The sequence below is a fragment of the Carettochelys insculpta genome, chromosome 2 (assembly GCF_033958435.1).
Source record: "Carettochelys insculpta isolate YL-2023 chromosome 2, ASM3395843v1, whole genome shotgun sequence".
NCBI classification, from domain to species: Eukaryota; Metazoa; Chordata; order Testudines; family Carettochelyidae; genus Carettochelys; species Carettochelys insculpta.
The window spans coordinates 63,416,357-63,441,288 of NC_134138.1; the positions used below are offsets into that span (position 1 = coordinate 63,416,357).

At 41.0% G+C, this 24,932-nt stretch overlaps 1 protein-coding gene across 2 annotated transcripts in view; it reads right to left on the minus strand.

Moving 5' to 3' along the window:
* KCNB2 (potassium voltage-gated channel subfamily B member 2) overlaps positions 1 to 24,461 on the minus strand; it is a 344,624-nt gene extending 320,163 nt beyond the window's left edge. The window contains exons 1-2 of one of the 2 annotated variants that reach the window (XM_074987081.1): positions 24,140 to 24,461; positions 2,393 to 3,077 (exon numbers count right to left, since the gene is read on the minus strand). In XM_074987081.1, coding sequence (XP_074843182.1) covers positions 2,393 to 2,971 — 579 coding nt within the window. In that variant the 5' untranslated portion in view covers positions 2,972 to 3,077; positions 24,140 to 24,461. Of the gene's footprint in view, positions 1 to 2,392; positions 3,078 to 24,139 lie in introns of those variants that run through there. The other variant, XM_074987082.1, reaches the window with a different exon arrangement.
* Positions 24,462 to 24,932: the final 471 nt, after the last annotated feature.

A 24,932-nucleotide genomic window follows, 5' to 3' on the forward strand; every position in this document is an offset into this window, starting at 1 on the left:
AACCCAGCAGGCTTCCATCTCCATGTCTGGAGCTGGTGTGCTATTGTGTGGGTTTTTTCCTCTCATTCTCCTTCTCTCTCTGCCTACCACTGGCAGCAATGCTGGTTCCGTTGTTGTCCTGCCACTGCCTCTCCAATCTACAGGAGCACTCATATTTCTGGTGGTTAGGGGGAAGCCATGCTCACTTAACAGTGCTACCAAAAGTATGCAGCACTGAGGGATGGTTTGCTGATTCCATCCTTATCCAGCAAGCTGCACTGCAGCTGTGTCACAGCCGTACAGCATGGAACCTGGCGATTGCTATACCATGCCATTGGATCATTTAGGCTGGGCCTACACTTGCCCCCAACTTCGAATGGGGCATGTTAGTCAGCGCAATGGGAGATTACTAATGAAGGGCTGCAATGAATATGCAGCACTTCATCAGGCTAATTCTCCCCCGTGGCAAATTCAAATCATCAAACTTCGAAGTGTGGGCATGCCACGTAGCCGCGGGCACGTCGAAGGGGCCATGCTACTTCCAAGTGCCTTTACTCCTAGGATGGTCTAGCTTGTACAAAGTAGCACCTTTTTGTCACACATGCCAGCTATCTGAGGTTTGACACTTGGAAGTTGCCGCAGGGGAGACTTAGCCTAATGAAGTGCTGCATATTCACTGCAGAACTTTATTAGTAACCTCCCATCACCCTGATTAACATGCCCCTTCGAAGTTGGGGACAAGTGTAGACAAGCCCTCTCGAGTGTAGCATGGCTTCCATAAGACCTTTCGACATAGCTGGTGGCCATCTGCTTCTCTCTGTTCTTCCTAATGGAGAGGAACATATGGCCCAAAATACTTTGCTCTCATAGGTAGCAAAACCATTTGCATGTATTTTCTAAAACATTTTTCATTAACACCTTTGTTATTCACTGTCAGCTGTGTACTTCACTTACAAATCTTTATATACCATGCCTTGACTCTTTAAAGGTCAATCCAGTTATCCATAGTGAAAATTAAAAAGAAAAAAAAATACACTTTTTAAAATGTCTATTAAGAAATAATTATTAATCAGTCAATGGAATGCTATGAGGCTTCAAAAGGAGGGATAGCTCAGTGGTTTGTGCCTTGGCCCCCTAAACCCAAGGTTGTAAACTCAATCCTTGAAGAGGGCAGTTAGGGGCCTGGGGCAAATAGATTTAAAAAAAACTGTCAGGTCCCTTCCAGCTCTATGAGATGTGTATCTCTATGTGTTTAAGAGGGAGGGATAGCTCAGTGGTTTGGGCATCAGCCTGCTAAACCCAGGGTTGGGAACTTAATCCTTGAGGTGGCCATTTAGGGTTTGGGGCAAATTGAGGTCAGGGGTGGTGCTTGGTCTTGCCAAGGGGGCAGGGGACTGGACTAGATGACCTCCTGAGGTCTCTTCCAGTTCTAGGTGTGTATAGGTGTATTTTAAAATTATTAATACAGGACTGGCACCCTAGTAACTCACAAGTGATAGGGCAAAGCCCAGACAGAACTAAGCAATACGTGTGCACTAAACTTCTGTATATAGTTTAAGTGCTGTTAATTTAGGGGCAGATTTTGATGGTCTTGCTCGTACAAATTAGCACCTTATGCCATGAATAGTCCCACTGGCTTCCTGAAGTGCTTTTAATTGTAAGTAAGAGTACCAGAATCTGGCCCTTCCAGTCCAATCCTTCCTTCTTAACACAGGTAAACTTCACCTAAGTATCAGCAGGACATTTGCCTAAAGGCAGCAGGATTGGAACACTTTCACTAGACTGATTCCTTATCACTGTATAGTCTCTTCATACAAAACATTCTGGGTTTTAAAGGGTTTTTGTTGTTTTTTATTTTAAATCACAGATGAACAAGTTACAAAGCAATCCACTGGTTGTTGGTACCACTCTCCTGACAATTCAAGCTGATGGATGCCACTTATTAGATGTCCTTAATAAATGAATTGAGAGACAGCCATTTTAAACCTATGCAATGCTCTGATGGAAACAGTACACTCTGAAGTTGCAGAAAACATTTCTTTATGACAAAATAAAATCATTTTATAGGCAAGGAAGCAACTTGTGTTTTATACTCATATATGCGAGGAAAGATTACATGTACATGCCGTACACAATCATATGTGTGTGTTTGTCTGTATATACAACACATTCTAAGTATATTTATAGAGCTCCTGCCTGATCCAAAGCTGAATAAAGTCAATGGGAAATTTTCCATTGATTTCAATGGACTTTGCAGTGGACATTTAATCAGGAGCATTCACATGATCACATATACCCTTGTTCCTCTCTACATTACACACTTTTAGTGAAAGTTATTGATTCATTTCAGATACACAAGTCACTTACTTTTAATTTTCTAGTGCTTTGCTGTTAAGCATATCGTTTACCCTACCTTTGCAGCCACTGATGAGTTGGGTTTTTCTAGCAAGTCCCAGAGTTTCTTCCTTTTCTCTGGGCAGCAAGTATTATCAAACTCTTCCCCTTCTCTCTCACGCATTGTCTCTGCCTCTCTCCTCAGTTCCTCATTCATTTGTTCTTTCTTCTGATGGTACCTTGCCTGGCAGCAAGATTCTAGATATATCTCATCAATCCCCCAGAAATCAAGCTCTTGGCCAAAAGAGAGTGCACACATTTCTTCCATCATGTGTAGTTTCCCTGTCCTGTAAAAATTCAATATGGAAGTGAAAGCCCCTGGGTGTCGATCAAAGAAATATTCATTCTCACTCAGGTTATAGTCATCACATACTTCCAGCAGAGAATCATGGGTATTGCAGTCTCTGAGCTTTCCTAATCGAGTTCTTGGGAGTCTGTCCAAAGTCCTCCATAGAACTTCATGATTGAGCCCACCTACATTTATTTTAACTCTCCTGGAGCAAGCTTTGCTCCTGATGATCTCCACTGGTTCTGGTGGGAGGGAAACAGTAGATCTTGAAGACTTCCTGTTCATCCCTGGTGGAGCCTTCTCGGCCATTCTGAAATGGATGCAGCTGTGAAGCCAAAGTGTTCACAAGAATGAGCTTGGTGAATACAAATTTTCGGGTAGGATCCTCTTTAGACGGGTCTCCCCATTCCTGGATCTAGAAAAGAAAAACAAATGGAATCTTGCAACACAACACACATTCATGCAGCTTTTTGCTTACATGACTATATACCTCCCTTTCTAAATTCTCATATACATATAAGAATATAATGACAAGTGCAGTTATGTTGCTTGCTGAGGAGAGAAGCTCTCTTTTTGTAGTGTTAGTAGGAATAATACCTCAATTTCTACAGCTGGGATTGCGAAGAGTATTATCCAAGCTAGTCAGACAAATTCCAAATTTTTTGTGAGAATTTGCTAGTTCATCTAAAATGAAAACAATTTGCCAAGATGATTCTGAGGGAGGGTTTCTTACCTAGCTTCTGGCTAGCTCACCCACCTGGCTTCCAAAGTGCACAACTCTGAGATGTTCTACCACCCACATTGCTCTGGGTTCCAAGGCTCCATTCTCTTTTACAGAACATTTTCTTGAAATGTTGGAGTTTTGCTCTGAATCGGAACAAACCCAGAACTTCAAAATATCAGTATCCTCCATGAAACGAAAATATCTTTCTCTGCACAGCTCAAAGTATGTGAGCTATGACATTACTTCATGGCCATGCATCTTCCCACTGATCTAAGATTTGTCATGTAACTAAAAATAGTCCAGCTTCCCTGCCATCAAAACTGATCGAGTTTTCTAGTTCTAAAAACTACTGACTGGCTTACTGGTGTTGGAACATCATCAGGTGTCTCCTTGCAGACATTTACGTTATCTTTTGGGTTGAATGTTGGAGGAGCAGATTTTGACATTGAACCTTATATTCTTTATGGAAATATGCTTATTAATATGAATAACTGAAAGACACTTTATGAAAATGCATCCTGTAACAGATCATAAAAAGTTATAATCTGCTGAGTGTACATATTTCATTTGTGTGCATGCATCATTTCTGCATCTGAAGTTATAATTATGAAGTATAAACCTGTTGACTAAACTAGATGTGCTAAGTGAAGGACATTAGTAGTACTCAATAAACTTAATGGCCTGGTACTCAGGTTAAAGATCTGTGAATAGTCTTGTTTTTTCTACAAGCCTGGGCTATCAGTGATCCTGCCATGATATGTGGCCAGGTCGCCTTATACTGGAATCCATTTTGGAAGTTGTATTTTTCAAATGGAAGTGTCAAAAGTTTGAATTGAACACAAAGGATGCCCACCTTTGGCAAAAGAGATATAAAGGTGAGAAAATAAATGACAGGGCTGCTGCCAGATGCCTGGATACCTCTGCATACCACCCAAGATGAGCACAGGAAACATCTAAGACTGAATAGGGGTAAGGATCAGATCCTGAATGGGAAACTTCCCAGCTTGTGAGAGAAGAGGATTAGAACCAGTGTTCCCCATAAGCTGTGTGCTTGTGCAGCTGTTGAGGAGAGATTTACATGCTGCCCAGCTCATTTAGCAGCATGCCCACAGCTAGGTTTTTTGTTTCTACTGGTGATGCACATTTGCACTTGCCTCAGTGCACTACTATTAGGGTAAGAAATTGCATGTAACTAGTTTCTTACAGTGTTAGGCTGTGCTGTTGTGTTTGGTTTTATCTTGCTTAGTAACTTACTTTGATCTATCTGCTATCACTTGTAGGCTGTGTCTACACGTGCCCCAAACTTCGAAATGGCTATGCAAATGGCCATTTCGAAGTTTACTAATGAAGCGCTGAAATGCATATTCAGCGCTTCATTAGCATGCGGGCGGCAGCGGCGCTTCGAAATTGACGAGCCTTGCCGCCGCGCGGCGCGTCCAGACGGGGCTCCTTTTCGAAAGGGCCCCGCCTACTTCGAAGTCCCCTTATTCCCATGAGCTCATGGGAATAAGGGGACTTCGAAGAAGGTGGCGTCCTTTCGAAAAGGAGCCCCGTCTGGACGCGCCACGCGGCGGCAAGGCTCATCAATTTCGAAGCGCCGCTGCCGCCCGCATGCTAATGAAGCGCTGAATATGCATTTCAGCGCTTCATTAGTAAACTTCGAAATGGCCATTTGCATGGCCATTTCGAAGTTTGGGGCACGTGTAGACACAGCCCAAGTGATAGTCTCATGGGGATTTGTGTGACTGAAACCATCACACAGTCATACCTATCACTCTCCATCTCTGCACCACTCTGCCTACTTGTTAAGTTGCTGCAGGAATGTCATTCCCAATAAATTACAGCAACTAACATCTTCAGATTTCTGATAATCCTCGAGCTCATCTTCATTCACTGCCTAATACATCAGTCTCTTTCATTAAGTGCAGCTGCCCCTCACTCCAGTTGGAAATACCTATATCAAACAACAAGTCTGTACATAATCTGGTACAAGTCTTCCACAAAGAAAAGTTCTCCCCATGATCTCTTGCGCACTTACCTGACATTAGCTATGTCTACTCTAGAAATATCTTCCAACAAAACTTCTGCCGACATATTGCTTCCAGACTGCCATGCGGACTGAAAGAGCAATCCACTCTCTTGACAAAACGGCCACCCAGAAGCACAGAAGACAGGGATGCCTGGTGTCCTAAAAGCTGTGTCTGTCGACAGAGGGCCCCCAGAACATCCAGACTGGCTTTCTGATGACAGAATCCATCAACAGAGGTTGTTCTGCCTCATGGGAGTGTGGGGACAGAATGCTACTGACAGAAGTGACGCATTATGTAGATTTAATGCCAACAGAACACCTTGGGAATGTGGATGCTCCATGGGTTTTGACAACAAAATGCCAGTTTTGTTGACAAAACTCTCTAGTGTAGACTTAGCCACTGTGTTTGGATAAAATGCTAACTAATCAAAGTGAAAAAACCAACCAATCAATCAAATAAAAAAAACCCACCAAGGCCAGACAGACAAGGCAGTAAAAGAATGTAACAGACAGATGGACAGACCATTTTTAGGGAAGGTGAGAGATATCTTGATTTCCCACCAGTGGAAAACAGTGACTTGTCTTCCTACCTAAGGCCTGACCCTTCTGAACTGGGCAGGTATGGCAACTGTTTGCCAAACACAGGCAATGGGCAACAGAGGATTGATCACCTGCTAACTTCCTGTTCTCCTGAAGCACCTGGCATTGGGCACTTTTAGAAGACAGGATGCTAGGCTAAATGAACCTTTAATTTGACCCAGTATGACCATTCTTATGTTCTAAGTAATTTCTAAATAACTAAATAATTACAAAGGTGAGTAAGAACAAGGATTTGATCCTGTTTATACTACAAAAGCTAAAGTGACAATCCTAGAGGTGTTATAGATATTTCCTTCTTTCAACAAGTGGAAGAACTCCAAGGGGTCCAATCCTGCACTGTAGTGGATCTGCCCACCTTCAACATCAAGCAGTATCAAGGAAAGGAAAGGAGAAGATCTGTATCATTTCAGCTGATGTTTCCCCTCATAAAAACATATGTTTCTGTACATGCATGTGAAGAAAGAATAAGAATTTCTTTGTCTAAGTGTAGAATTTACTGTCAAAACAAATATCGTTTCTATAGGTGAAAACATTTCTAAGTCAAAAGGGTTCTAACATTTACACATTTTACATTCCAAACAGCACAGTGAAACTCCCTCCCAGTCTCCTAGAGCAAACACACTGAGGGAGGCAGCCCAAAGCTGCTCAGTGCCTATTTACATGAGGGTATAAGCCTATAACATTTATCTTCATTCATGAAAAAGACACCTGATAACTTCACTTGAGAAGATAAATGTCATATCAAATCAAAGCCCTGAGGCTGGATGTTTCCACTCTGTGCATCCTTCTTTTTTTCCACTAGGCCAGCTCCTGTCCTTTCACCTACCTCACTGCAGCCATACATGTAGCAGCATAATAACAATGTGAGCATGCAGGACTGAAAGCAGTTATTCAGCAGAGGAGGAACTTCTAATCCATACAGTCTGCACCCTGTGGTGGATCTCTGCATGGTACCAAAATAGAAATTTGGGACTTGCAGGGGTAGGAGCTGTGCACAAGCCACTCATGTATGTCTTCTATTAGTATACAAACAGTAGTTACCAGGAGCTCCTCACCTTGAGGATGGATTCTGCAATGAGCTGTCCCTAGACAAAACAAGCAGTCCTGTAGCACCTTAAAGACTAACCCTATTATTTATTAGGTAATAAGCTTTCACAGGAAAGATCCACTTCTTGAGTTCTACTCCAGAATCTGAAGAAGTGGGTCTTTCCCATGAAAGCTCAAATAATATTGTTAATCTTTAAGGTGGTACAAGACTGTTTACTTTGTTTTCCAAAGATACAGACTTATACAGCTACCCCTCTCAGCCTATGTCCCTAGGAATGTTCTGTGCATAACTGGTCTACTTAGCTTTTGTGCAGGGGTCCAGGATATATTTATTTATTATCTTACATAGAAATTGAAATAGGCAGTTAGAAATTTACTAAGTGCAATCAGATGAATTCATCCTTATACAAAATGGTTCCAAGCCTCATAACAAAATCCTTTAGAACTCATCAGACAATGTTAACTTCTGCATATGTTTCTTAGACTGTTCTATAGAATTTAACAGGAAACTTTATCCATGACATTGATTAAAAACCACAGGAAGGGTAGGATATTCTTTATGAAATTCAGTCAATAGGTTTTCAGAGAAATTTCTATACAAGTCCATTGGTTTAATCCCTATCCAGTTCCAGAGAACTTAGGGTAATTGTGAATAACAGAAGTCCTGTGACACCTTATAGACTAACAGATATTTTGGAACATAAGCTTTCATAGCCCTTTCCTTTTTTTTTTTTTGTTAAACTTTACCACCCAGTTTTAGCAACTTCAAGTAAAACTCACTAGAAATTATTAAGTAAACCAATATGGTGAAGCTAAACATACCCCTATTAGCTTTTGAGATAAAATTACTTAAAAAAACAAAACAAAACAAAGCAACAACACATTTCTTTTACTATTTGTGCAGCACAGCTGTGCCATGGCATTGTTACACAATAGAAAATTATACTGCCACTAGTATTGGCCCAAAGCTGAATAAACAAAACATTTTTTTTTATTATGACACCATGATTACTGGTTGAATCTCCCAGTTTCAGGAAATGTTTCTTTATCAAGAATTTCAAAAATAGCTGCAATGGGTTTGATTCTGCTCAGAGTGAAGTCAATGGCAAAAATCCCACTAAATTCAGTGTTCAGAGGAACTGTTCCAATACTCTATCGAATAAACTCAGCAGCACTATTGCACATCAGAGCATGTCAGAATGTGAAGTGTTGTGAAAAGATGAAAAGTAAAATTTATTGTAAAACTAATAAAAATCAAAATGGCATTTCTAATTTGTGTTCTCTATACTGCTGCACACTGCATGCTAGTTACAGCTTTTAAGTAACATATAAAAAGTTCTTGGAGCTTGTGTTACTTTAGCCTTTCTTCATGCTTTTTTGTTATTTGCAGATAATTTTGTAAGAAATCTTGTACTATGAAACTGTTTACCAGGGTAAAAGAGAGTGTATGCATATGTGTGTATATTACACAGGAACTTCACTTCTATAACCCACATAATAAAACATGTACGAAATAACCACAAATCATTAAGCATAAGTTAGCAAACAGAAGGGCAACAACAGGGTTACCTGTAAAATTCTTTAAACAGCTTTAAATAAACTTGGCTACCTCCAAACTCTGTGGATATTGGAAGTTTAAATTATTTTAGAGCCTGAAATGGATTTTAATATTGTTCCAACTTCTGCAACACATCAGGTGGGCCCCCTACACATCACAGAATCATAAAATACTAGGACTGGAAGGGACCTCGAGAGGCCATCGAGTCCAGTCCCCTGCCCCACAAAGGCAGGACCAAGTTCTGTCTAAACCATCCCTGATAGATATCTATCTAACCTGTTCTTAAATATCTCCAGCAATGGAGATTCCACAACCACCCTTGGCAATTTATTCCACTGTTTGACCACCCTCACAGTTAGGAACTTTTTCCTAATGTCCAACCTAAAACTCCCTTGCTGCAGTTTAAAAAGCAGATTTGCCCCAGGTTTCTAAAGGGCTCTCTCAAGGATTCAGCTCACAACTTGGGGTGTACCAGAGTAATGCTTAAATCACTGAGCTCTCCCTCCCCCACTATGTCTTTCCCTCCCACATGTCTTCCACTGCATGACTCTGTAACCTTAACATTCCTTTTTAAATGCTAACAGAGAGAAAGCCGTGCTAGCCTATATACTATAAAAACAAAAAAGCAGTCAAGTAGCACTTGAAAGACTAACAAAATAATTTATTAGGTGAGGTTTCGTGGGACAGACCCACTTATTCAGACCATAGCCATACAAGAACAGACTCAATATTTAAGGCACAGAGAACCAAAAATAGTAATCAAGGTGGACAAATCAGAAAAAAAAATGATCAAGGTGAGCAAATCAGAGAGTAGACGGGCAGGGGGCAGTCAAGATTTAGATTAAGCCAAGTATGCAAACGAACCCCTATAATGACCCAGAAAATTCCCATCCCAGTTCAAACCACATGTTAATGTGTCAAATTTGAATATCAAAGAGAGTTCAGCAGCCTCTCTTTCAAGAGTGTTGTGAAAATTCCTCTTCAGTAAGATGCAAACTTTTAAGTCATTAACAGAATGGCCTACTCCTTTAAAATGCTGGCTGACCAGTTTGTGGATCAGGAGTGTTTTCATGTCTGTTTTGCGCCCATTAACTCTTTGTCTAAGAGAGTTTGAAGTCTGTCCAATATACAAAGCTCTGGGCATTGTTGGCACATGATGGCATATACAATGTTAGCTGAGGAAGATGAGAATGTGCCCGTAATTGTGTGAATAACCTGGCTAGGTCCAGTGATGGTATCTCCAGCATAGATAGCCTCTAGAAGAATTCCACAGAGATGTTAACCATCTGCACCCCACCATCAACTTATGCCTCGATTACTCTATGCGAGAGATACATTTCTTGGACACTACAATACAAATCAAGGATGGCCTGATCGGTACCACACTCTACCGGAAACCCACTGATCACTATAGTTACCTACACCCTTCTAGCTTGCACACGTAACTAGTTCCATTGTTTACAGTCAAGCCCTTAGGTACAATCACATTTGCTCTGATCCTACTGACAGAAACCAAAAACTACAAGGTCTTTACCAAATAATCATAAACCTGAATTACCCACCAGGAGAAATAAAAAAACAAATCAACATGGCCAGACGAATACCCAGAGACCAGCTGCTCCAAGATAGGCCCAAAAAAGCCAAGAACAGAACGCCACTGGTCATTACCTACAGCCCCCAACTCAAACCACTGCAATGCATTATTGAAGACGTACAACGTATCCCTAATCAGGATGCCACACTCCAGAAGGCCCTAAGTGACAGGCCCGTTCTCTCCTGCAGAAAACCTCCCAACCTTATGAGGATTCTCACCAACAGCCACAGTCTATACCGCAGGAACACCAGTCCTGGAACTTTTCCTTGCAACAAAGCCTGCTGGCAGCTTTGTCCACACATCTTTTCTGGAGATACCATCACTGGACCTAACCAGGTTATTCACAGAATCACAGGCACATTCTCATCTTCCTCATCTAACATCATATACGCCATCATGTGCCAACAATGTCCAGATGCTTTGTATATTGGACAGACTTCAAACTCTCTTAGACAAAGAGTTAATGGGCACAAAACAGACATAAAAACACTCCTGATCCATAAACTGGTCAGCCAGCATTTTAAAGGAGTAGGCCATTCTGTTAATGACTTAAAAGTTTACATCTTACTGAAGAGGAATTTTCACAACACTCTTGAAAGAGAGGCTGCTGAACTCTCTTTGATATTCAAATTTGACACATTAACATGTGGTTTGAACTGGGATGGGAATTTTCTGGGTCATTATAGGGGTTCGTTTGCATACTTGGCTTAATCTAATTCTTGACTCCCCCCGTTCCCCCCACCCCTCTACTCTCTGATCTTTTTTTTTCTGATTTGTCCACCTTGATTACTATTTTTGGTTCTCTGTGCCTTAAATATTGAGTCTGTTCTGGTATGGCTATGGTCTGAAGAAGGTGGTCTGTCCCACGAAAGGTCACCTAATAAATTATTTTGTTAGTCTTTCAAGTGCTACTTGACTGCTTTTTTTCTTTTTAAATGCATTTTCCTAATTTAAAAACAATACCAAAAAAGCCCTCAACAAACAAAATATCTATTCTGTGGAATGATAATGATCCATGGTGGTCAAGATCAGTGTTCAGACCTTTATATCTACTCCACACACATCTGCCACTTGTGCTTGTATTATCCTCTACAAGGAAAAGCCATTAGTTAGAGAAGAAATACACGCATTCTCCATCGGTTTCATAGCTACTCCCCAACAGCAGAGGAGACATGAGGTTCAGTTCCAGATTCTGGAATGGAGTGTTGGCTGCTGGTTACTTTCCTTTCTGCTCCTGTGACCCAATCCTGTTTTTTTGTTCCCACCTGCTGTCTAGCTCCCAGCCTGTCTTCCTCGCCTTTACTTTCAGCCCCTCTTTGCCTCTGCTCCTATCAGTGCCTTTACAATCTGGGTAATCTGTACCTTTTCTGTACCTTGTATCCTCTGGCATCACTTTTCCTGTCCAACTTTCCTGTCAGTTCTCCCTTTCTGTTTTCTCCCCTCTGCAATCTAGTAAAACAGCTTTCTCCTCCTCTACACAATGTTTGGATACCAAGAAGAAGACACTGAGAACTCAGGAGAGCTAGCTCTCTCCTCTCAGTTCTGGTACCACAGCTATCCCTGGCTACCAGAAAGAGAAATTCAGGGAAAGCCTTGTGTAACCCACCAGCATGCTAATTTAACCGCTTTTGACTTTGGCCCAGAGACAGGAAGAGAAGCAGTGGAGAAGAGACATGGATTTTAGTTGGAATACACTATCTCTGCACATGTGCAGTGCTAAACAACTCAACTAGAGGGTCCCGAAACATTTGGAAGCAAGGTATAGCAGTTACTAGGCATTCTCAATAGCTGTTTCTGAACATGAAAAGGAAGGTTCAGGTTTGTCGTAAGGAGCCTTTGTAGTCCCACCCATAGTCACTATGGGTTGAACATCTCTGGTCCAACATGCCCTGGATCTGACTGGTGCCGGACAAGAGAATTTGCTGGACTGAGGGGGTCAATATTGTCTAGCAGCACTACCAAAACTTCCACTGCTTACTGGGCTCTTAGAAGGCATTTAGGGGCAAATTACAGCTATATAACAGCACAGAACACTGAGAGCCAGGAGTGGTAGCTGTAAACAAACTTTATGGGACCAGGGGAAACTTGGCCACACCTATGATAAGTGGTTGTCCAGATGGTTAAAACCATGCCAGATTACAGATGTTGCCAGAGAAGAGAGTTCCGGATTAGAGAGGTTCAACCTGTAGTTGAGAGCTGAGCCAATGGGAGGTCAAGGGACGAAAGGTTGTTAATATGAGTTGCAGACTGAAAACTCTGTGGCCTCAGCAAGCGATCCACACAGAGCTAAGAGATATGTATGATGTGAGGGCTGGGCCCCAAATCTGTACCACTTTGAATACAGGCTCTGGTCTGCTAGTTCACCAGCAACTAAAGGCCGATCAGCCATCAACTCAAGGACAGAGAGGCTGCTAGCTGTAGAGACGGTGGGCTGTTTGTTTGCTGCAAGGCTTCTGAAGTATTTTGAAATGACATGGAACGCTGCCTTTCTTCTCAAGCTCCAAAGAATCCAGGTGGCACACAATGCACACTAGAAAGACAGCTCCATGCTCTCTGAAGGATCGGATGAAAGCGTGTATTTGTGCTTGTGAAAGAGTAGAAAGTGTTTTGTTGAAAACCATAAATTTAAATATATGTTACAGCAACAAAGAAGGAAAGGCTATATGAGAAACACAGTAGATTTACTTTATTCATATTCCATATAGTATTCACAATGTTTTGCACTACTTACATTGGTTTCTGTCCATTCAAAATGGATTTCACTAAGAAAGCTCACGGTTCTCTCTCTTTGAGGTTAACTGGAAACTACCTTTTAAAAATTCCCAACCAGTTCTAATTAAAACATATTTTTCACTGGGAAATGTCAACTTGTCCAAACTAGTGATGGAAAAGGGTAATTTCAATTTATTTCCAGTTTTGAAAATTGTTTTTTTGGGGGGAAAGCTTTTTGAAACTGTACAGCTGTCCCACTTCAATGTTTTTTAACAGAACATTCTGGTTTGGGATCTAAACAATTCTTTTGGTTTGGAATGTAAGGTGATTTATAGTAGCAAACCAAAATGTTGCTATCAACCTGATCTGATTTATTTTTTAGATTTTCAGTTGACAAACTGAAATGTTGATCCCTCTTGGCCCTTCACTGTGAGGGCAATACAAACCTCTACTGTCTGGGTGCATGGGAGTGTGCTAAGCTTCTGAAGCTTCAGCAGGCGGCAGTATGCGTTCCTCCTTTGGCATTTCTGGAACATTCCCTGGGTATGACTCTCACCCTGTTATCCTTTCTGCTCAGCCTGCCTATCCCAGGACCAGTGCTGACCCTCCTCTCCAATACTCCAGTTACTTTAATATACCCCTGTCCTAGTAGTCCACCAAAAAGTTGTAAAGCTTCTGGTTTACACAGTGTCCCTCTCAGTTGGGACACACAACGGTTACGAACAGTTAATGTAGAGAGAAAGAGAGACAGTTTGCTCAGCATTTCCACATTTATGCTCTCTCACTCAATCATACAAAGCCAGGATGACAGTATAGCTCACACAAGATAATGAACACCCAATACATGTCCATGCCTGAGTTTCATCACCACTTCGTGGCATTCTTTGGCTGAGATATAAGACTCGTGGGCTGACCAGAACAGAGTCCTTGTGGCCACTAGGAGTCAGGAAAGGAGACAGGTCCCACTCATTCCATGATCCTGCTATATGCTGGTGACCTTTCCCTCTTCCAGTTCCTCACCCACCCTGCTCTCTTCTATCCTATACTTCCTTTTCTCCTCAAATTCTGGGTCTTTCTTTATTTAAAGCTATTCCAGTCACCTGCTACTTTTGTTCTACTCATGGTAAGTTTCTACAGTAACTTTCTTTCCGTCTCCTCTTAGGAGTTCAGCTAAAATCAGATTTCTAAGATTCAGCTAACTCTTTGTTCCCAGATGTTTGCATCATGACAAACTTGTTAAAGTCCTAAGCACCTTCTGTTTGCGTCTGTCTTGTGCTAAGCTGCAACAGGACCTGTGGAAATGATGGATCCATGTGTGTATCAGCACTCATGATACAACAGTTTTTCCTAATAAAACAGCATAATAGTAATCAGAACTAATAAGTTCACAGAATCACAGAATCATAGGGCTGGAAGGGACTTCAGGAGGTCATTTAGTTCAGCCCCCTACTTCAAGCAGGATCAACCCCCACTAAGTCATCCCAGCCAGGACCTTGTCAAGCCGCGACTTAAAAACCTCAAGGGATGGAGAATCCACCACCTCTCTAGGCAACACATTCCAATGCTTCACCACCCATAAGTCGTGCAGTCAGAGCCTCCGTTCATCACAATCCCCATGTGAAAAAGGAAAGATATTCATACAATAGCCTTGAGGTTTAATTCTGGAAAGACAGAGTTTTCTCCCTGGGCTTTAAGTGCAGGTACAGAAAGGAGGGAAGCGTAATAAACTTGTAAATAATATTGTCTCAAACTCCCACTACCCTGTTACATATGCTCAACACATGGAATCCTGGGACGTACCATGCTTAATGCAGATAAACAAACTTCTCCTGAGCATCTGCAAGTAGAGATACTTCAGAGGACTATAACTAAGAAATTTTGGGCATACTTTTACAGGGACAGCAAAGAACAAATCCCTGACATGAAGCTGACCTTCTACTCCTACCCCACTACATTTAAAGTTCCTATTCCAAATCATAGAAGTGTGATGAGCTTCTCAGTGAAACACATGTAAGTCTTTTTTTATTTATCTTTTAAGCATGGGCAAATAGCATTTTCCTCCTAATTTAACTCTCTGAAGTTGCTGAACTCTTAGCAGAAACTAAAAAATATAGAAATCTACCTGAGGCAAACACACAGAAGGGAAAATTCCAGCCCAAACAGCTATAGAACAACTTTTTAGAGATCTGATAATGGGAAGTGTTGGGCAACCTTAATGATAGTCAGTGCCATCACCTCTATACACAATATACAGGCACTCACACAGAGAGAAAAAAAGTTGTGAAAACTTAAGAAAAGTAGTTTAACTTTGATCACAGAAATGCCCCACGTATATTAAATTATTAAATATATTTCTCAGTTTTGAAAAATAAAGCAGCTGTGCAAGGTCTTAGGGTAATAAATTATGACTGCATGCAGCTGACACGTCACAAAGATTTGGAAATTTTATCAACAAACCCATTCAAGCATCTAAGTCAGTTTGTAAGTTCCTTGCTCTTTTCAAATTGAGCATGCATGATGAGGTGAATTTACACAATGGGTAGCATGTATATATTATTTTTAAGCTTCAGACAGACAAACCAGGCTGGACAGAAATAGATAGTTAGTGGCCTGAAGACAGTGAAAGAGAGAGGGGATATACTTGTTAAAATGTTCACAAAACCTTGTAACTACAAATGCTTGAATGTTTTGGCTTATTTACATTTTCTGAACACCCTAATAGCACATGTAATTACTTACTGCATTTTAATTCCAATAAAGTTTTGTGGGTGGGCCTCAGGCTCACAGTAATTGACCTGGAGAACTTTAAATAAGCATGAGCTTTATTTACCTAGTCTACTTTTCCACGTTCAGCTCTTCCGTTTGTAATTTTGTGTGAAGACAGAAGAGACATGATCAGTTCTTAGGTTTTGAGCCTGGTATGACACTATTATGATACTTAGCTGTAGCTTGGACACTAAACTAAACCAATTGGTTTGCTTTTCGATTCCTTGGAATATTCAACTACTGCCACAAAAGCAATCGTAAATGTCAGATCCTCTCATCCACTACAGGCCACAACTGAAAAAACACTGCAAGTTACTTCACCTCACCTTTACTCTTTCTCTCGCTCACACACCATGCACGTAGAAGTTGTCACAATAGCTCCAGTGCTATCTTTGGGTTTTTAGTTTATCTGATGTATTGTAATGTGACTTCAAAGGCTGTCAAAACACTAAGTCAAACCCTGAAAAGATGTACAATTATATTTTGTTGCAGAGTAACTCTGGTACTCTGTCATTCCTCAATATTAACACTTCATTGTTTGTGCTTTTGACAACTAGCTGGCTATCTGATCCTAGCAAAATTAATTCAAAAGTATTCCTGCTCATCTTATAAAAATACATTTCCATTTTATCTAATCTAATACAAGCATGTTAGCATGTCTCACAGGGAGGACAGGAGCCTGATTCTCCACAGCACCTCCATTTTATTTTCTATTCACTTTTGCACACTGTTGTTGAGAGCTGAATTATTATTGAACTGCTGAAAAAATTGTATCTTTCATTGAATATTCAGCCTCCTCTGGAAATACTGCTGCAGGTCAACTGTAACAGGGAAGCACAGAGCTGAACTGTGTCCCTTTCTTATTTTTATACATCCAGAACTGAATATTTGATTAGCTGAGATCCTCAGAGTAGAGACACCATCTTACTATATATTTGTAGTGCAGCTAACACTATGGGGCCTTGATTTTGAGTGACGCCTGGGAGCCATACCATATAAAAACTCATTAGTTTTAATAAATTAGATTCTGCTTTTGTATTTACTATGGGAGTGGCATTTTCATAATATCATCACAACATGTTGAAATGATGGGAGATGCTTTTAATTCAGCTCCTTCCTTTCATGAGATGCTGTCAAGATCAGAAGGCCTAAGACAGCAATACCCTTTGGAAGACACTATCTTCATGAATTTTTTTCCCTACTTTATAACAATTTTTGCTGCCACCACCAAACTGAAAAAATAACGAAATAAGCATTTTTCTGTGAGATTACAAATCCATAGAAGCAGATTATTAAAGTTGATTATTATTATCTGATTTATATTAATCTTTGAATAAAAGCAAATCTAAAACCATAATCATGAATCCAAGTCACTTATCCGAAGCTGAGTTCAAAGCTTGAATTTGTTGATGGCATTCAACTGTTGAATCAAGATCACTCCAAAATTACAGGAAATTGAATTTCAGAGGAAAGACTTATTTGCAATAAACTAATCTGGGATTTAGACACCCAGGGTTCAATTCATGTCTCTGCCAAAAGACCTCCATTGGCAAATTACTGAATATCTGTGTATCTCAGATTTAACCAGGGCCTTTGTACATAGTAAGAAGTCTACACAAGGCCTTAGCAACAAAGTCTCATCACAGGAAAACCTTCATTACTAAAAATTAATAAACTGTTATCACCAGGGGTTTCCATGCCCTAGCTTGAATCTGGAATATGCAACAGCCTGAACTTACGGGTATATCATATTATCTGATCGATACCTTTCAAAAAGGTGTGATTGAAAGACTTCCACAGTAGGCTGCCAACTGTCTTAGATCCTCCTTGCCTACAGAAGCTGTGCTGCTTCCAAGCTATCTATCATTGGCTATGGCAGCTAGCAGGAAAGCACTTCTTTCTGGGAATTGTTGTCTAACATGAGGGTTTTTATAGTTGATTTATATTTTACCAAACCCTACCAGGACTGAGACAAGCATGAATTTGAAAAGGCAGGTGTCAGGCTTGTGGGAGAGCCCACATCTGAATTATTCATATCAGTATGGCAGTGTTGGCCTAGGAATCCAAAACCAATATAGACATGTATGTACTGCCCTTTGCAATATCATCACTACAAGGTATTTTGAAATAAATATAGGTCAAAAAAGAAGTCCTTGTAAGGTTGGGATGGTAAATGAGTTCATGCATGAAAATCACTTTCAATGTATCACACCTAATCATATGTAATAAAACTGTAAAGCCACATTTACTGAAGTCCTGCTATAGAGAGGTTAACATTTTAAGACTAGGGTCACTAAAGTTAAGCATATCAATCCATATCTAGGCCTACTGAATAATAATGGCCCTGTTTACAGAAATGTTGTGCATCCACACTGCCGATGTACTCCAGGGGCATTTAAGCATTCACTTAAATGTGACTTTGCAGGCCTAATTTTATGCATCCAGGCTTGATAATTTTGGCCTGAATACAATTTTAGCACAAAACTCTCCAGTTGGGATCATTAATGATCAATGTGGGGGCAGGGAGGAAGAGCTGGATGGGAATAATCTGGAAAGTCAGAATTTCTAGATGGCACCACTGTCAAAGTAAATCATTGGGCTACTAACCATGGCAACTGTTTAATGAGCACATCAGATACTGTCACTCTCACATTTGTGATTTCAAGGCTAATTGTTACAGTTCTCTGTTTTAAGCTGGCTTTGAGATATCAGTGCAATTGTTCCAGCTGTAGCAAAATGCCAGCAGGTTGGGTACATCTGCTCAAAATGTCCTAGCATCTCTCCATAACACTGGTATCCCTGCATCACCTATCTTATTTGACAACAGACAATAGAGCTTATGATGTGGGAATTCATCCAACTATACTGAGGTCATCAAACTCACTGATGACCCAAGTTTTAAAAATTAAATTGAGTACAGGTTGAACCTCTCTAGTCCAGCACCCCTGCGACCTGACCAGTGCCAAATGAGTGAATTTACTGGACTATGGGAGGTCGATATTGTCTAGCAGCATTACCAACACTTCACTGCTTACGGGGCTCTTAGAAGACTTTTAGGGGTAAATTACACCTACACAATCTTGCAGAACACTGAAAGCCAGGACTGGTGGCTGTAAATAAATTTTATGTGACCATGGGAAACTTGGTGACACCCATGATAAATGGTGATCCAATTAACTAAAATCATGCCGTATTATGGATGTTGCCAGACAAGAGTGCCAGACTAGAGAGGTCCAACCTATAATTGAGTTCTCTGTGGAACCAATCTGTTCACTCAGTTTTTGCTGCTGCATCTGTTCATCAAATTTTACAAATCTCTTCATCAAATTTATAAATTTCTTTACAAATGTAAAGGCTTAGTTTCTAACAGATTTCTATCTAATAAGCTTTTCAGTTAAAATAATGCTATGAACTTTCTTGAAATTAGTCTTATTAAAACTCTCAAACAAGTTTATTTTGTACTGTATTGCCTAGAAATGAAACAATAGTAAGTGATTTCTATTTCTTAATGTTTATATAATCCACGGCATAAACTCATCCTTAGTGTAATCAATGGACACTGCATTTTAGGACTTTCCACTACTGATTTTCTTTACATCTTAGCTTTCTATTTCCTTGCTACATTATCTGACCTAAAAGGTTGATATTTTATTTGCTAAAGAACTAGCACGCAGTACAGTGGCAGCACACATGAACTTCTGCAATCTCACCATATACTGAGGTCTCGATTTCACTATATTATGGGAACTAAAATTTCTGTTGCATGCCATTATTCCCTGCAAAAACTATAGCTGCTGGATACAGCTGGTGGTCATTTAACAATACACATTACATTATGCTGTGCCTGAAATGTATTCCTTCATGCATCTCATCAGGGATTCTGAAAAAAATATGGGTTCTTATTCTCCACACTTTTGTCTGTTCAATTTCATTGACAGCTCCTCTAGGTCTGAGAAAGGACAAATGAGGCCATAATGAAACCAAACACACTATTTTACCTGTAATTATTCTTAAGAGTAACTTTTCTCCATTAACCCCACCCAAGCTTTTATGGCCTCAAGACTTCCCATTAGTGTTAGCAGGCTGTTCTTGGGTGTGTTCATCATAAATAAATAAGAATTATTTTGAGTTTTCAAAATAATTCTCATTAGCTGCGTCTACACGTGCACGCTACTTCGAAGTAGCGGCACCAACTTCGACGTTAGGCGGCAAGACGTCGAAGTCGCTAACCTCATGAGGAGATAGGAAGAGCGCCCTACTTCGACATTCAACGTCGAAGTAGGGACCGTGTAGACGATCCGCGTCCCGCAACGTCGAAATTGCTGGGTCCTCCATGGCGGCCATCAGCTGGGGGGTTGAGAGATGCTCTCTCTCCAGCCCCTGCGGGGCTCTATGGTCACCGTGGGCAGCAGCCCTTAGCCCAGGGCTTCTGGCTGCTTCTGCGGCAGCTGGGGATCTATGCTGCAGGCACAGGGTCTGCAACCAGTTGTCAGCTCTGTGGATCTTGTGTTGTTTAGTGCAACTGTGTCTGGGAGGGGCCCTTTAAGGGAGCGGCTTGCTGTTGAGTCTGCCCTGTGACCCTGTCTGCAGCTGTGCCTGGCATCCCTATTGCGATGTGTGCTACTTTGACGTGTAGACGTTCCCTCGCTGCGCCTATTTCGATGTTGGGCTGAGCAACGTCGAAGTTGAACATTGACGTTGCCGGCCCTGGAGGACGTGTAGACATTATTCATCGAAATAGACTATTTCGATGTTGCTACATCGAAATAAACTATTTTGATGTTGGCTTCACGTGTAGACGTAGCCATTATGTGCAAGTATAGTTCAAAATTACCGTATTTTTATTGCTTGTAGTTTAAGAAAAAAAACACAAGTACTCAGTTTACACTAATTTTGCATGGCTAACAGTAAGCAAGTTCACAAATATGTGACTATTTTCCCTAGACTATAGTTCCTACAATAGTTTTCAAGTTCAATATCAAGAGAAAATACAATGGCCTTCCTAGTCTCTTCACCCATAAAGGGGAACGTGACCAGTGTAATCTTAACATGTTTTCAATATTCTGACTACTACAGCATAATACATAGAGTTTATGTGGTCATGAAATTAGGATTACATTCTAATATAACCAAACTAGATGTGAAGACAATTGCTATTCAATTGATATTCAATGAAAAATCCTCGTGTTCAATTTTAAATATTTTAAAATGTAATCTGAGTAAAAATGAACAATTCTCATGCTACATAGCAAGATGAAATAAAAGTCTGTTGACTTCAGCAGACAGTAAGAGATGCTGTCTGAAAACGTTCAACTGGAAAAAAAAACACTAAACACTAAAAACAAAACAAACAAACAACATTTTTCTCATGCTCTTATAGAATTATGGCCTGGGAGACAAGCTTATTAGGTCATCTATCTTCCAGTCCAACCAGGTTTGTTTTCTATTGTAAAATCACCTTAATTGTCCAGCACAGTTTGGAATGCATCCACTATTTCTAAGGGAAGGGAGAGACTAGTTTAGATGTGAAAAGATCTTAGATTATGTGATGAAAAGTTAAAATGTTATATTGATGCATAGATAAAAGTTGCAGTCAGAAAGTGGACATAGTTTTCTACCTATTGTAGTGTGATAGGCAAAAGATACTGCACGAATTTAGTAGGAAATCCAACATATAAAGTGTCCAGTACCACTACCACCCAAATCATGCATGAGAAAAAAATGATAGTTTCCTATAAGAAACCATAAATTTTCTCTCACGATGCCAATATTCTGGTGAAAATCATAATGCTGCAAATATATAGAGTAAACAATCATTTGTAAAGTTCGTCCAAGTTGGTCATATTCATATATATCAAAAACTTAGAAAAACCTTGTTGCCAAAAATATATCCCAGTGAATTTAAGTAGATAGGCATCACCCACGATTCTTAAGAGTCATATGCATATTGCTGCTAGATAAAACTTTATAAAGCAAAAACGTAATTCATCAATAAAAATGACCCACAAAAGTTTAAAAATTCATGCTTTTAATTGGGGAGTTTAAACTTTTACTCAAAACTAGTGATTTTTAAGTGCCTAACTTTGTGATCCCTCGAGAGTCTGGACATACCAGAGAATGAGTCATCTGCATTTACTGAAAAATAGCCCCCGTTGAAGGTGTCTCATGTGCCACCTAAAATCAGAACCTCTTCTGAAAATGTCAGTAATGTATCTCACTGTTTCCATGTATATCACACAGAACTGAGATTATACAGTCTGCTCCAGTACTGTTTCTAAAAGAAAAAAAAAAGAAATACAATATTGAACGGGTGCCCTCAGTTACAAAGCTGTAAAATAATTAGTTCCTCAAGAATAAAATGTACTTGCACATGCTAACATGGAGTTTAAGAAACTTGGTAAATTGGTGTTTTCTTTTGAAAAGTAACAGCAAAACTATCTGAAAACCATTGGATTGAATTTCAGTGCTTAATTTGTGCCCCAGCACCTCTAGGCTTGGCAATTCCCAGAGCTTGAGGCTAACGAGTCACATCAATTATGAACGTATGTTGTTGCTTGAACTCCCGCATCTCTTTCATAACAAATAAAGCACTGTTGCATTTCAAACTCTGGACACCTCTAAGTTTCTACCTCTGTGCTTTCTTCCTCCTTAGGTTGTCCCTGAAAGTCAAACCAGAGGATGTCAATTAAACTTGCAAAAAAAAAATGGGTGAACATAAATAAATAAATGTATAGGAAATTACACCAGGAAGCCAAGAGGAAATTTCAAAATGCTCAAGCCAGTAGAAATAGTCAGAACTAAATAAAAGTAGTATTTGGAACATCATTTCCTACTGATCTTGATTTTTAAGACATTTTTGTATTTAGTGTGTGTATACCTATGGCTGAGGTTAACTTGAGGCCAGTGCAGCACATCACTGAGAGTGTTGGACAGGAAGGAAGGGGGCAGTGCAGCTTGGGTACATTCTGTTTTGTTAAAGTAACCTTTAAAAACAAGTTAGGACAGAAAGTGGCTAAAACAACACGGAGGACTGGGCAATACAAGCTGTGTACAAACTTTTTTCTGCTGCACCTTACCACTCTGACAAGATCACCTGACCTGATCCTACAGACAACCAATCTTACAATCATCATTAATTGAGTGAGCAAAGTCAGTGTCCCATTAGCCAATGGCAGGCCCTACTTCTTGATTTTTTTAAGCATTTGTCAGCTCCACCTGCTCAGTCTCAAGTTCTGGATTCTACTTCTTCACTGAATTGGTTGAGCTTCCCTCAAACACACCAGCTGGGTAAACTTGGGGAACTCTCTGCACTTTTAAAGCTTCTTCCCCAAGCAGGTTTCCACCATTCCCAGCTTTGCTGATGTTCTTTCTCTTCTAAACCAACCCTGGCATCTCTTCAGTGCTAAAGGATAGGATTATTGACTGAAACCTTTCCCCTACATGTCCTCTTAGTCACAAGGTCTTGATGAATATTTATTTGCCAAGGGACATCCCTTCCACCCGACAGTATTAACGCACCCTATATCACATATAAATAAAATGTGATTTTAGCCCTGATGTGAGAAGTAGAGTTCATCTAATCAGCAATGAGTTAAAATGCCCCAGAAACTGTAAATATATTATTTAGATCTTAATCATTATGCAACTTGACTTGAATTAAGTCCAAGAGCTACTATAAATATGGACAGTACATACATAGGATAAAAACATGAGCTTCATGTACCAACGTATTTAAATATTGCTCTAAACCAATAAAACATTGAATGGACTATGTATAAACATGCAGCATACACACATTTATAAATGTATGCATTTATGAACACAGTATTGTATATAAATCTATATAAAATTATAATTGCTGAATACTATAATGGTATGAATAGATGTAATAGTTGCAAAGTTATAGTGCCACTACTTTGATAAGGAAGATCTTTAAATCACTAGATATACTGGCAAAGTACAAAAACAGACATCTTTTGAGTGCTGTAAGGTTTTATTTCATCAGGTGCTCACCAGCAGTATAGTGCCTCAGAAACAACAATGTTATTCTCTCTCCAAGAGCTTTGAAGGAATAAAAATAGAAGGCACGATTTTTCGTGTGTATGCTCCAGGAGACTGGCTCAACCCATCCACAACAGGAGAATCATATTTATGAATAACTGAACCTACCAGGGATCCTGTCTAAAAACAGTTCTGGGCATGGAAACAGCATCGCTTTAGAGCTCCCCGAGCAGCCTTTCTGCATGTTGCACTTTTGCGTGTGCATGAAACGAGAAAGCTCCCAGCTACCTGACTTATAAATATCTTAAGTCAGATCTGGGCACTCTAAGTCCACTTGGAGCCATATGGCAGTTTCCACCTCCTTTGCAACTAAGAGCGTTAAGAAGCGGTGATGATTCATTCTTAAGAAAGGCTCCCCGGCAGCAGAGAAATGCCCCTCCGCTTACCTTATCCACGCACGCCCCGTTCAGCAGAAACACGGGCTGGAGAACCACAAAAGGGATCCCCTCCTTCTTCCAGGGGCTGGGCTCCGCTTTCCTTTCCAAGTGATCTAGCTGTTGACAAGCCCGTGGAGAGGAGAGGTTTGTTTGGGTGGCTTCTTTCCGAGGCTGATTTTTCGCTGTGTTCCCGACTCCTCCAAAATCACCGGCCCCCCCGGGGCGGAGGGGGCCGAGGGAGGACAAAAAAAGGGAAAGCCATCCTCTAAAAAAAGAAATCAGCGCAGCGAGCGGCTAGGCGTGCGGGCGGGGCGGGGGGCAAAAGGAACAGCTCCTCTCGCCCCAGTGTAATCTCCCTCCGGTTGCATGGGATGTGGTGGCTGCTGCTGCTGCTGCTGGTGCGTGTCTGCAGATCTGTGCGCTGGGTGACGGGAACGGCAGCGGGCCAGGAGCTCGGCGCAGCGTGGAGGCAATCCGAGGCACGCGCGGGCACACGCTGGCTGCACACACACGGGCTGCAGGCTGGAGGAGCTCCATTCCCCTCAGCCCGGGCGGACACCCATGCACGCCGCTGTGCTCCCAGCGAGGGGGCAGGCAGGCACTTGCACATGCCCCCGGGGAAGGCGCGCGCGCGCGCGCAGCCTGCTCCCAGCCGCACCACATGGACACAGCCTCCCTCCCTCCCTGCACTCCGCCGCGCTGCGCGCCTTGTGTCGGGGCTCTCTCCTTCAGCCGGGGGACGCGTACCCCCACTCCCGCCCACCCCGCAGCCAGGGGCAGGCACACGCCTGCCAACACACCC